Source organism: Pangasianodon hypophthalmus, chromosome 14, assembly GCF_027358585.1.
Source record: "Pangasianodon hypophthalmus isolate fPanHyp1 chromosome 14, fPanHyp1.pri, whole genome shotgun sequence".
NCBI lineage: Eukaryota > Metazoa > Chordata > Actinopteri > Siluriformes > Pangasiidae > Pangasianodon > Pangasianodon hypophthalmus.
Genome location: NC_069723.1, coordinates 23,351,224 through 23,366,055, shown reverse-complemented (window position 1 = coordinate 23,366,055; position 14,832 = coordinate 23,351,224). Strand labels below are relative to the sequence as shown.

At 37.4% G+C, this 14,832-nt stretch overlaps 1 protein-coding gene across 1 annotated transcript; it reads left to right on the top strand.

Annotated features, from left to right (window-relative positions):
- The first annotated feature begins 950 nt into the window (after positions 1 to 950).
- LOC113539179 (green-sensitive opsin-3) lies at positions 951 to 5,902 on the top strand. Its single transcript, XM_026934767.3, has 5 exons — positions 951 to 2,361; positions 2,454 to 2,622; positions 3,883 to 4,048; positions 4,267 to 4,506; positions 5,557 to 5,902. Exons 1-5 carry the CDS (start codon positions 1,992 to 1,994, stop codon positions 5,668 to 5,670), a joined length of 1,059 nt encoding a protein of 352 aa, XP_026790568.1. The 5' UTR covers positions 951 to 1,991; the 3' UTR covers positions 5,671 to 5,902.
- Positions 5,903 to 14,832: the final 8,930 nt, after the last annotated feature.

Sequence of the window (14,832 nt, the reverse complement as noted above, 5' to 3'; positions counted from 1 at the left end):
TCTAATCCGTTGTTTATATAAGTGATATTTAGTAAAAGTCAAAGTTCATGTGACTGTGCGCAGTTTAGTAATAAGTAACTAAAAGGGATTAATGCAAGGTTTTGTTGATTAACCCTTTAAATATTCAAATAGAGTGCATTCTCTGAACAACAAAGAGCTTCTTGAAAATATGAAAATCACCATGTAACGTGCCTATGTGTGTAAAACTATACCTTAAATTATCCTCCGTATCATATTTACACTATAATTGTGTGCTTTTGTATTTTTGGAACACACGTTAATAGGACGGTGTTAAAGCATATAAAATCTCTACAAACGTTCCTTCACCACACAACACCTCAGAGAGCAGGTTAATCTGTGGCTTTAAGGCTCTCTAACACCTGCTAATGGCTAAAGCTTAAAGCCTCACAAACTCTTTTGGACTGACGACACTTACTTCCTGTTTCAAGAACAGTTTAAATCTTCTTGACAGACAAGGTCGGGCGTTTAATCTCTCACCACGCTGGCTTAAACTCTAATTAGTGAACTGGAATGAACTGGGAGACAGCGGCAGAAGGAAAGGATGGAAGTATGTGTGTCTTCTATACAAAAAAGGAGTGCAGGCTAAAAGAAAAGAAGCTGTGATGATGTGAAGTGTGTAGTTATGAGTTTTATTCAGTTGCCACACACCTATAACAATTCACTAAAAGAAATATATGGCATTAAAGTGCATGCAATGTGACCCAAGCATCATGAGCTCAGTTTTTTGTTTTATTTGAATAGGCTTGGTTTTTTTTTTTATTCATCTCAGTTAATCTTTCAGAAGTATACATCACATATAATGCATTATTTTATTAATATCTTCTTTTAAATATTTATTACATGATGCAAAGAGACTTTTCATATCCCAAAAAATGCATTTTTATATTATTGTCATAACTCACATCATGCTCTGACTTTCACATAGTTTTTAAAAAAATATTTCACTCATCCATCTTCAGTAAGAGCTTTAATCCTGGTCAGGGTGGCAGCGGAACCAGAGCTTATCCCGGGAACGCTGGGCTTGAGACGGGAATACACCCTGAAAGAGACCAACATGTGAAACACCACACAGACAGTAATCCTAGCTCAGGATCGAACCGGCTATCCTGTAGTCGAGAAGCGGCAACACTACAAGCTGCGGCATTATGGAGTTAAAAATAAATAAATACAAATTTGCATGTACGACAAGAGCAAAAAAAAAAGGGGACGTTAGCAGCATAAAATGTAGACTGGACTGTAGACAATTATGTTTTAGTAAATAAGCTGTGTTTTAATATTGAGAGATTTAAAATGTCTGTTAAACTACTAATTAAAAAATTAAAAATACATTTATGCTTGGTGTAGGGAATGGATTTAAATTAAAAGTAAAATTTCTATCAAGATTTTGCAATGTCTTTTTACATTTTGTGGAAAATAAACCTGAAAATTGACAGTTGGAAGGAAAAATTGATTCATTATAATTTTCATTATCATTATGTTATTACTGGCATAAAGGACCTTTTATTATTATTTTTTTAAAAAATAAAAACATCCAGCCTGTAAATAACGGTAAAATAAACTTGGAGGCAGCAACAGCAAAACCACTGATAGTTACATGCATTACATTTGTTGGAGTAAAGATGGTTATGCACTGAGCTTTTTTGCTCCACGAAGTATTTACACTTTGTTTTTTTTAATGTACATTTATGAGGGCATTACAGGGTGTGGTGAAAATCCCTCATGTCACTGGTTAGAAGCTGAGTGTCACATTTGGCACCTTATAAAGAAGCTCCATCAGCTTAGCGCTCAATCTGCCACCTCTCAGCCTCCTTCCTGATCACATTTACCCACTTTTTCTGCTAATCTGCTCAAGTCTCCTTAATCAAGGTATAAATACTGCTGTTTGGGCAGCGCGGAGACGAAGTAAGGCAAATAGAAGCTGGAGAAAACAACGTTTTGTATCCTGTGCTGACACACTGACAGTTTTAGACATGTCAGGCCTGCACGGATTTGAGGGGGAAAACTACTACATCCCCATGCATAACCGCACAGGGCTGGTACGCGACCCGTTCTTGTACGAGCAGTACTATCTAGCAGAGCCGTGGCAGTTCAGGCTGCTGGCCGTCTACATGTTCTTTCTGATCACCTTCGGTTTCCCCATCAACGCTTTGACGTTGTTGGTCACAGCGCAGCACAAGAAGCTCCGCCAGCCGCTTAACTACATCCTGGTGAACCTGGCTTTAGCCGGGTTGATCATGGTCATCTTCGGGTTCACCATCACCATCAGCTCAGCGGTCAACGGCTACTTTTATTTCGGGCCGACTGCCTGCGCTGTCGAAGGTTTTATGGCAACTCTGGGAGGTGAGCGCTGATAATAAATCCATCTAGGACATTTACAACACAATTAAATCCTCGTCCCTGAAACATAACCGTAACTGGTTTATCTTCTCCAGGTGAGGTAGCGCTTTGGTCATTAGTTGTACTGGCTATTGAGAGATATATTGTGGTCTGTAAGCCAATGGGAAGCTTCAAGTTCTCATCTTCCCATGCGATTGGTGGAATCGGTTTCACTTGGTTCATGGCTCTGACATGTGCTGGTCCTCCTCTCGTCGGCTGGTCCAGGTAAGAATCACTGTCCTAACATCAACAAAATATAAAATGTGACTTTACTTTGTATCCTGTAAAACACGCCCCAGTGTGTTTTATTCCTCTTAGGACACTTCACTTTTTATCCATTTATAGTTACATTTAATGTTGAGGAGCATCCATGAAACAAGTTAGTTTCTGTTCACACTTACGTTATAGCAGCTATAAACAGTCATTCCCTCAGCAGCCTCTCATTTCAAGCTCTTGAAGTTAAAAAGACAAAAAACACAGCTTGTCATGTTACTGAGAAACCACAAAGTGTTCCCTCTGTCCTGAAGATGTCCTTACTCCTGAATTCTGATTGGTCAGTGTTTTTAGAAAATGTTGAATGAAGTCATGTTTGAAGTAAGGAATAAATAAAACACTTGGTGGTGTTTTATTCCTCGTGTACTACAGCAGTTTGCCAATGATTAAAATTTTTAATTTATTTTTGATTTAGTTCCTGTTCACACTTATAGCAGCTTCAAACACTCATTACCTCACCAGTCTCACTTTTTCTCCCTTTTGAAGTTAAAAAGACAAAAAACACAGCTTGTCATGATACTGAGAAACCGCAAAGTGTAAACTCCTCTGTCGTGAAGATGTCGAAAAAGTTACAGCTTTACCGCCACTGACACTGGAGACTCCTTCCTTAAGCGATAAAGAAACTCGTTGCAGAAAATGTCACCATGTCAATGATTACTCACCTTTTCCCCCTCATCACATGACATTATTTCCATCATTCAGTGTATGATGAGATAGATCAGCTACCACCCAGAGAGGACGAAGGTTAAAACATGCTGCTTCTGAGACACGTGAAGCCAGCCAAACACTTTTTTTTTTTTTTTTAAAACCACGTCACAGGGCAGCATAACACACTCAGAGGAAGTGCCTGCCCTCTTCCACATACGTGATCTCACAGACGCCCATGAGTGGAGAGTGTTGCTGTGACTGAGCTGTTACTATATAAATGATTAGATATTAGAACAAGTGCATTAATACAAGGATTTTCAGCTGCTGTTCTAGATACTTAATCATCACTTTTTGACCAATCAGAATCCAGAATTCAACAGCACTGTCAGATAATGTGGTATAAATGAGATGATGATGTCGTCGTTGTGTAAACAAGTTGAAACAATATTAAAAAAAACAAACAATGCCCATGTTGAGCTATTCCTGATTGTCCTTATGTAGAATGTTACACAGTATCATCACGACGATATTTAAATACACGATTCTGTTTCGTTCAATAATCAGGTACATTCCCGAAGGCCTGCAGTGTTCGTGTGGACCAGACTACTACACACTGAACCCCAAATACAACAACGAGTCCTACGTTATCTACATGTTCGTCGTTCACTTCATTCTCCCTGTCTTTGTCATCTTCTTTACCTACGGGCGGCTCGTGTGCACCGTCAAAGCGGTAAGAGGCCCGATTTTAAGAGATGCTACAGAGATAAAAAAGGCTGAATAGCATTTGTGCACTTAATTGTTAAAATGCACAACTTTCAGACACAAAATGAACACATCTTTGACCCACCGATAATATAGTATATGCCTATAATAATAATAATAATAACAGTAATAATAATGAACTGTGATTATGTCGTGATTGATATTCTTCTCATTCTTCCTGTCCAGGCTGCAGCCGCCCAGCAGGAGTCGGCCTCCACTCAGAAGGCTGAGAAGGAAGTGACGCGTATGGTCATTCTGATGGTGGTGGGCTTCCTAGTGGCGTGGGTTCCTTACGCCAGCGTCGCCGCCTGGATCTTCTTCAACAAAGGAGCTGCCTTCAGTGCACAGTTCATGGCCATTCCTGCCTTCTTCTCCAAGAGTTCGTCTCTCTTCAACCCCATCATCTACGTGCTACTCAACAAACAGGTTCATATTATAGCACAGGAATAATAATAATAATTAAAATAATAAAAATATTACATGTTGCATTAAGGGTCGCATAAAATTAAGTCCACATTGAGCAACAGTTGTGATGAACATTTACCACAATTTAGTAAATTATAAACATGTAAGAGCTTACTTTCATTTAGCTAATTTATGTGCGCTTAATTAAAAATGTTCAATTTTAGAGTATTAGGTAACGTGTACATAAATTCCAGGTAATTACTTTGTTAACATTACTTATGTAAAGAATAAAACATCTGGGGGTTTGCTGTTAGAGGAAAATAATCAGTGACAGGGTGGTGTGATGCAGCCCGATGTCAAATGGAGTTGCTGTTGGAGTGTCTGTCTGTCTGTCTTCCTTTTTTTCTTTCTCTGTCTGTCTATCGCTATACACTCACTGTCCACTTTAATAGGAACACCTGTACACCTGCTCATTTATGTAGTTATCCAGTCAGTCCATCATGTGGCAGCAGCACAATGCATAAGATCATGCAGGTACAGGTCAAGAGCTTCAGTTAATCTTCACATCAAACATCAGAATGAGACAGAAGTGTGAAATCTGGGACTTCAGTTAATGTTGGAAATCCCAGGAGATCAGCAGTTTCTAAAATACTCAAACCCGCCCATCTGGTACCAGCAACCATGCCACAGTTAACGTCACAGAGATCACACTTCTTCCTCATCCTGATGTTTGATGTGAACCTTGATGTTAACTGAAGCTCTTGACCTTTATCTGCATGATTTTATGCATTGTGCTACTGCCACGTGATTGGCTGATTAGATAACTGCATGGATGAACAGGTGTACAGGTGTTCCTATTAAAGTGGAAGGTGAATGAATATCTGTTTACTTTCTCTCTCTCTCTCTCTCTGTCTGTTTTGTGTTATAATAATGCTTTAAAGGGTTAAAGTCCCAGCTTTACAGGAAGTACAGTGAGACTAGTAAGAATTGTATGTAGTAGTGTGAACGAGTCCCGGGCGTGGGAACTGTAGCTGATTCTCACCGCTGACTGTTTCTCATTTTTCATCGTAGTTCCGTAACTGCATGCTAACAACCCTGTTCTGTGGCAAGAACCCACTGGGAGATGAAGAGACCTCGTCAACATCCACCAGCAAGACAGAGGTGTCCAGTGTGTCCCCGGCGTAGACGCTCCTCTCGTCTTGGACGCGAGCTCGGTCCTCTCGAACCCTCACTTGTGTTTGGCAAGGTAATCGCAGTCACTGCGAGTACATCACGGCTTACTGAAAAACGTACTCCTCATGATGTTTCCTCAGCTGTTTGGTGACATTTTTGCTGTTCAGGTCTTTGTCTTTATTTCCTGTATATATTTTTATATCTACAAGGCATAAAAAAGACAAAAAACGATGGTGTGAATGTAATAAATACTGCATTTTGAAAAATTACAGAATGCTGCCCTGTTCATCATTTCATATCTTCTTCACGTTTCTGAGCAAAAACTCTTGAGCAAAGTAAAAGTTTTATAATTGCTGCGGTTTCAGAATACAGAAAACCTGAATTTAATAAACATTACCTATGACACAACGAGGCTCTATTCGCTTGACAGCAAGGGATTCATATTTTAAAGGGTAATTGAGTTACATACTCTTTTTTTTTTTTCATCTTATTTTCAATGGCTTTTTTTTTTTTTTTTTTTTTTTTACATTACAGCTCATTGAGCTTGACATATGACGTTTCATCAATAGGACAACTAGGAGTGCGATTGTTCCTCTCTTTTGTGATGGACGGGTGAATTATTTGTTCAATGTCATGAGAAGAAAAGCCAAACAGACGCAGTTCTGCAACTCTGCAACTCAACCATGTCCCGCTTTACGAAAATAGATTTAGACACTTTGGCTTTTTGGTCATTTGTGTGGGATTTTATTTATCGTATAAAGTCCCTGATGTCATCTGATACTCATTACTTATATGAGATTCAAGAATTCGAGAACTCTTAAAAGTTGCATTAAAATGTATAGATTCTTTGAAACTGAAAAAAATGAAAAAGCTTGACTAGGTCTGAAACAGGAATGCTTTAAACAGTCGACTTTGTCATCACATTTGTGGCTAAGAAGGTTTTCAACGTTTGCCATGTGAAGGATCCGAGCCGGTTTAATCATGGCCTCCTGAAAATGTTTACGATCTTGTAAGCTTGTTATCATAAATGAGATAAGCTCTTGATGGGTAAGAGAGATTACGACTAAGAGGCTGAAGTGAGGATTTAAGTAGGAGTTAATAATGAAGCGGGGTTACTTCTACCACCCTGAAGCTGGTTATTTTCCCGTCTTTCTTTCTTTCTTTTTCTTTCTTTCTTTCTTTCTTTCTTTCTTTCTTTCGTTTTCTGTCTGTCTGCATGTCTTTATTTCTTTCTTTGTGTCTCTCTCATCCTTTCTGTCTCTCCTTGTCTATAGTTTTTGCCACTTTTTTTTGTTTCTGTGTTTATATTTCTCGTTTTTCATTTATTTTTGTCTTTTTCTTTGCCTTTTACTTGATTTCTTTTTCTGTCTTTTATTTCTTTCTGATAAGTCTTCTAAAGTCTTATTTAACACTTCAACTCTGAAAGAAAGAAAGACAGAAAAAAATCCGACTAATGGTGGCGATAAATTTGTAGCACATTTGCGGCGTGTCTGTTTTCCACAGCTCCGCTCCGGAAACATCTCTGTTTTCACACCTTACGCTAATAACACGAGCGTAAAAGGGCATTTTTCTGATGTTATTATTTTCTACCTTCCACACCTATGATTTTGTGACTCTATAACTAAACACTGCTTCAGTTAAGACTTCCAGTTAAGGTATAAAGGAAGTTGAGTGCAAAACTTTGCGCACAAGAACATTAAGGATGCTTTGACATTAGATTAGACTGGATGAGATTAAAATTTGGTTGTAAATCACCCTCCTAGAAATAGAAAACAAACTGAGGTCTTAAGTGGAGTCACTTTACACCTTCCTTCCATAGGAATCAGGAAGTAGTGGTGCATACTAATGGCTTGTGGCAGCTTAGATACTGACAGCAGCAATCGCACTCGGGTCCGAGAGTGTCTGAGCGAGGTGATCTGGATCCACTTCCAGTCGAACATTGTAGCTATAATCTTATAGCTATATGCTACATTATAGCAGCTATAAACAGTTGTTCCATCAGCAGAAAAAAAAAAAATGCAGTTTGTCATGTTACCAAGAAACCACAAAGAAGCGCAAGTTCCTCTGTCCTGAAGATGTCAGAAAAATTCATACAGCTTTACTTCTGACTCCTTCCATAAATGTTAAATAAACATCTCCTTACAGAAAACCTCACCATATAAACAGTTTTTAATCTGTGTGTTATTAGTGGAGCTTCCTCTGTGAATGAGCTGTTACTATAGAAACGCTAACGTATTAGAAAGAGCGTATTAATATAACCACGCTCGGGTCCGAGATCATCTGAGCGAGGTGATCTGGGTCCGCTTCCAATCGAACTCTTATGCGAAAGTGAATCGACTCTGAATCGAATCACTGCAGGAAGTGAATCAAACGTGATTACGAAAACTAAACGCTGGACATGTGACATTTTTAAAATATTTATATAATTATCTAATTAATTGTTTAGCACTGGCTCTATGTTCTCCGTGCTCGAGTGATTCTTGTGATTTCTACATGCACTTAAAGTAAACGTTTGTTGAAGTTTTTTCGCCAGTATATTTCTGACCAATGAATGAAAGAGTTTTACGGGGACATTTCACTCTCCTCAGCCAACATTTTTTTAAAAACTTTTTTGTTCAATTATGTGCAGATCGACTAACAGTTGTGAAAAGGTGCCTTAAAGACATTTAGTGTCTTTACAGGTGTTTCTTTATGATCACAAGTAACAAAAAAGGTTTGCGTCTCCTCTTGTGAATGTGATTGAAATATTTTTAATAACTTGTATGTCCACTGTGCAACCTTGTCCACATCCTCCAAACAGTTTTTAGATCCTTTGAGCTGTAATATTTTCCCCTGAATAGCAGCTCATCTTTGCACAAATTCTTCCTGATGTTTTCCTTCTAAAGTCTGAAGACTGAGAGGAACTTTTTAAACTGTTTTATCTGCAGATTTTGTTTTAACATCTCAAGAAAATTTCCAAATTAAAGATATATTTTCCCTTCCTCCTCCCATTCAGAAATCTTTTGGGGATATAAACTTTTGCCCTCAGGTCTGTGTACACATGCCTGGACAGAACACACCACAAGAGGGAGTCATGAAGCCATGTCGTGGTGAGCTGAGTGCAGTGCAGTGTCTTACTGTGTCCCTTTATTTAACAGCAGTCTATATAGTGAAGCGTGAACGAGTGAGAAACGGAGTGATTTCAGACACAGAGAGCTGGTTGGATGCAACCCCCCCCCCCCAAAAAATATAATACTCATACGCCTGGTAGTACATGTAGCATACAACATGTTAAATGTTTTTCTAAATTTGTAAATATCTTGTGCAAAGTAACTGTACTGTTGTGCTCGCCGTTTCTGTTTTCATCTACAGATGCTGGAATCACAAGTCAGCAAGGTAACCCTGAGTTTGTGTGTCGTTTTAGACCAGCTTTCTGTTTCTTATCAATGACTGACATTTTCTAATTCTAACTCTAACTCACTGGTGTAGTGCATTAATTGGAGTCTTTAAGATCATCATATTTCTCTGTTTTATTCCTAAAAATAATTAAAATATATCTCTAATAATATCTTTATCACACTGAGTGTACATAGCAGAGCAAAAAGACGGAGGAGGTTTTATTATTACTGGGGTGCTGTTCATAATCTACAGCATTCTGCTAAACCCATGGAATTAAATTGAGCTTAATTGCACTTTTATTAAAAATTCTCATTAAATTGGATATTTAATAGACTAATATAAAAACATACCATGGTATAAAAATAGAATATTTTGCATATTCTATTTTTATACCATGGTATGTTTTTATATTAGTCTATTAAATATCCAATTTAATTATGATCACATGTTATAGAAATCATTCCTCTTCATGAAAGCAAATGAACACCACATTATTTTTAGTTTTTAATAACATGAATGAGCCCGAGAGTTCGCGTGAATGTTTTTGTGGCCAGATTAAAAATTCCTGCCTGATTTACGAAATATTCCTGAATTTCTTTATACTAATGTTTGTATGTTGATCACCCATTCAGCTGTTAATTACCAAGCACTTTCACGGCACATTTACATTTAGCCACGCCCACAACTCCATAAAAGGCACACAGAGAGCTTTTTTGACAAATATCAAAGTGTCGACTAAACTTAAATCTTCCACTAATGCAGCTCAGCTACTGCAGCGCATCAGCTACCATAGACACACACTAACGCTTCATACTTGTCCAGGGTGCCATTACTTTTATTCTAATTGTCTTTGTTTTACAATCTCTTTCTTTCTAGTCATTAATATGGAGACAGTGAGTTTCACAAAACGTTCATTAAATTGGTATGCAATTGAAATAAGTGATTTAAACTTAAGTAAATCATCGACCATCGACAAGTATACAATTTGAAGCAATCGAGGTTCACATTAGTGAGTCTCTATATACTTAATTTATACAAACTCAGGAGCGAAATGTAGTACACGAACATTTTTTTCCCCCCAAAATAACAGGATTTACACATTTATCACATTTCTTTTGTCAATGCTCATGTGAACGATTTACGACCCATTTTGTTCGTATCCAATGTGATACATCAGGACTAGCATTGGGGAACTTTACGTATGATATTACTCCTGAACGAGTGTAGCATTGGTATTATTAGATTAGCGTGCATTTCATTGTAAGAGTCATATGTTGAAAATTTCTTGCATTTATCATACTTTTTGTAAGAGCTTGTATTAGCGTGTGTAACTGCTCAGAGAATATAAACTAAAACACAGTCGCTGTCCTGGATGGACTTTAATAAATAAATGATATCATGAGCTATCAACTGGCCTCACATTCCCAAATTAAACCAGGAAATCATTTCCGTGTTCAGATTTAGAGGCTAATCTTCATTCTTTGGCTTCACAAAACGTTAGATATGAACGTTTTTCCCAACTAACTGCATTTTCTTCGATACCATATTTCTCGTGTAAACACTACTGCCTATGATTTATGAATAAATCGTTATCCAGTTTGATAAACGATGCGCATTATTGGTGAAATTTATGTACGATATTGTTCCAGTAAAAATTTCCGTGTTCATATTTGGAGTCTGATTTTTGTTCTGTAGCTTCACCGTGTTGTTTTTCAGTAGTGAACAGAGGAGCGAGCTACAGGAAGGGGGTGGAGAGGATGTATTTCAGGCGGGTGTGGTTAATAGGAAGTAGCTGGTGTGTTTGGGAAGACGCTCCACCGTGGCCTTTAGGCCTCATGTTTATTCATGCTGGCTTCTCCTGGGGTCCGCGGGGACGGGCGCTATACACCATAATGAAAACGGCCTACAGGAGCGCACGCCATCATCCACCCTGACTTTAATTACATTTGGCTTCTGCTAATATATTCTCTCCAAACATTATCTTCTGACTTGTTTATTTATGCCTTTCATAATTTATTTAACTGTAAACAGTGAATATATTAAATGAATGATAATGACACTGTGCAATAATCTTCACTCAAAATATGACTGAAAACTATGGAAAATAATTTCAACACAAATAAACGCTGAAACATTCAATCATTTCCCGCAGACAGATACGGTTATATCAGATTTCTGTTCCATTTGTCTGGAATAAACCAGTCTTCTATAATAAGGCCAGATAATACAATTCATGCTGCAGATGAGGTTTGTTTAAGCTGTGTGTGTGTGTGTGTGTGTGTGTGTGTGTGTGGTGAAGGGGGTTGAGTCTTTCTTCCTGCCAAATCTGGTGTGTCTGGCATGATCTCAGCACCATTCCAGCTCCGGACGACGGCAGGACAGCTGTTCACTGGGAGGGGAAAAAAAACACACAGACACACCACAGTCTTTCTTTTGTCTGAGGAATAGTGGAATAAATGTGGAAAATAAATATCTTACTACGATCAATTTGCAAAATATGTATGACAATATTCAATATTTTGGTTTGCTAACGAAGAACCAAAGCAGCAATAACAAATATCTTTAGCTACAATAAAATCTGTTAAAATCTACCATTAATTTCTATTGATTTTACAGCACTTACTGTATAGGTATCATTTATTTCCTTGACTTTCACAACAGTTTAATATTTTTAAATATTTGTACTTTCAGAGCATCAAGCAATGAATAAAACACTCCAATAATAGCAAAAGTGTTCTATTCCTCTTACACCACAGCAGTTTGCCAAGGATTGCCATTTATTAACTAAAGAACAACATATACTTTTTATCCGTTTATAGTTACATTTAATGTAACAAGTTAGTTCCTGTTTTCACTTACGCTATAGCAGCTTTAAACAGTCTTCCCTCACCAACTTCTCTTTTTCTCTGTTATAAAGTTAATAAGACTTAATAATCTTAATAATCAAATAAAGCACTGATAGTAGAAGCTCCTTCCAAAAAGTTTTTTTTTTAACCTAATTTAACTTCCACAAAAAAAATTTTACAAGGTAAAAGAGACACAGAAATGAAAGAATTGGTAGATTTTAACACCCAATATTAACATCCACATTAAAACTGAAAAATTTTGTAAAATTAATTTTATAGGACTTTACAGGACAGTGGGACACTTATACTCAAAGTAGTTTACTTAAAGTAGTTTATATACTTTTTCTACATAAAATATAAATATAATTTTCTTTAGTTTTACAGCAGTATTTTTTAATTGTACATTCAGCGCATCAACATGTTTTAATGCTGTAAAATTACAGTAAAAGCACATTAAGTGTTTTACAGTCTAGTTTTGTGCATTTTACAGTATAGTACACAGTCAGTCTAATACACGTAGTTAAAGATAGTTGAAAACAACAAAAAAAAAAACCCAAAAGTTTAACGACCATTGTATAGAGAAATGTCTTTATTCCCTGCTTAGTTAAAAAATAGATGTTTTGCGGTTTAGTCCATGGCACTATGACAAGTGAAGCACCAATTTGAAACAAAACACAATTTTGAATGTGATGTATAGTTATGAAATAATTGTTAGTGTTTAAGAATTAAAATGTTAACTGTTTCTGTAGCTAAACCTTTACAGATTTTACTTCCAGTGTAGGCTGATATCAGTTTTCCTGAAGGGCATATGTAGTCTTATGGACATTCAGCTCTTCAGTGAGATTAGAGGCAGTGGTATTTTCCTTCATATGTCTACTTAGAGGAATTAGAACTGAGAACAACATGAGGTTTGTATTTTTTCACTTCAGAAATGTCAGTGTAAACACCAGCTACTAAAACTGCGGCGGTTTTCTTGTTAATAGCTTTAGTCAGAGCTGTTTTCAACTCCGCTCCTGTGTTTGTCTAATAGAGTCCACAGGCTGACTAATTTCTGGAAACAACTCACACAAACAGAATCAATTTTCAATTTACTTTTCCAGGCATGCTCAAATGCTGGCAGCCATCACACTGGGCATGTTTGCTGAGACCATTTTAAATTTATCTGCAGCATTGCTGCATCTCTTCCTGAGGTTCCAAGCCAGCTCGCGTGGAAAAATTATGACCTTCGCCTATTTACATCCTTCACTGACAATTACTGAAAAACTCTGAGTCTTTATTGCTGTTTGCCGGAGAGACCCGTGTTCATCCATATCCATTATTGCAGCTAGAGCAGCGACGATGCCCACTGACTAATGACGCAACCATCTGGAGCTGGACTGAAACGCATGCAGAGCTGGCTTTAGTACTGACATACAACTGGCATACGTATAACGTGGGAGTGACCAAACGTTTACATTTTTGACAGTTAAGTTTCCAACAAAACTGCTGGTTAGTTGGGTTCGTCATGGAAACATAACCAAAATAAAGCATGCACATTGACCTGAAACACACACTCCAGCCACTTTAATCCTTATTCCACTTTTATTCCATTTCCTATTCATTTTTTATGACATTTCACGCCTCACATGGCGCTGTACTATTTTCTCACATTCTTATCTGGCCGATCCTTTTAATGATGGTGAGGTTAATCCACTGGAGGCCACAGTGAGCTTTTCTGCCTTACTGAAAGGTCACTGGACTCCAGAGTTATTGAAAACGGTTCAAAGCTAAGAAATGCCAAACCTTTCCCTTGTCCATTCAGCTGCTCAGAGTGTGTTCATGAATGAACTTTACACCACAGAGCTGTCGAATTCGCAAAACCGGCTAAAAGATGTCGAGTAATAATAATTAAAAGAAATATATTTTTTAATTACAGTACTCATTTTAATAACTTATTGTTTCTATAATAACAGCTCGTTCACAGGACACAAACAGATTAAATAAATAAAAAAAACAGATTTGTTGATATGGTGAAGTTTTCTGTAAAGATAAATTTATCATTTTTGGAAGGAGTCTCCAGTGTCAGAGGTAGAGCTGCAACTTTAATTTTTCCGACATCTTCAGAACAGAAAACGGATATTTGCACTTTGCGATTTCTCGGTAACACGACAAGCTGCGTTTTTTTCCCTCTTATTGACTTTGAGAGAGAAAAATTGAAGCTGGTGAGGGAACGATGGTTTGTAGCTGCTATAACGTAACTGAGAACAGGAACTAACTTGTTTCATGGATATTCCACAACTATAATGGGTAAAAAGTATGCAGTGACATTATTAATACAAAATACTAAACTGAAATCATTAGCAGTTAGCTGTGGTAGAAGAGGAATAAAACACTTGAGGATGTGCTGTTACAGGAAGTAATCAACTTTGGGGTGATAACATTTACTCCACCTTATATACAGCATCAGAAATAACTTTTAAGGTGACACTGACAAGGTATTTGGCTAGACAGATTAACAGAAAACATACGTATATGCAGTATACACAGCGTATTAGATAAGCAGAACATCCAGACAAACACGATACAAATACTGCTGTCAGTGTCTTGATTATTTGCAGTGTTGTTTTACCAGTGCTTCTGCTAATACACAATTCATCACGTGTCCTGATACAAGTCCCTGAGGAACGCCACCGTGTGTAGAAAAACAATCTCGCTTTCTTCCGCTCTCAACAGTGAGGATTAATCCTGCTCTAATTTCCTCGATTTAATATCCAGGCATCTAGTGAGTAAGTGAAACAGTAGGAAATTGTATCTTGTTTGCATGCTGTACTCAGCTGCGTGCTCTTTCTCTTCATAGCGCAATCAACATGACTTAATTTGTATGAAAATCACAGAGGGGTAAATGCTGGTTATCTGCAGGTATCTTAACCTGAAATGTTATGCTTTTTAAAAGACTTTTTAATGCTACTTT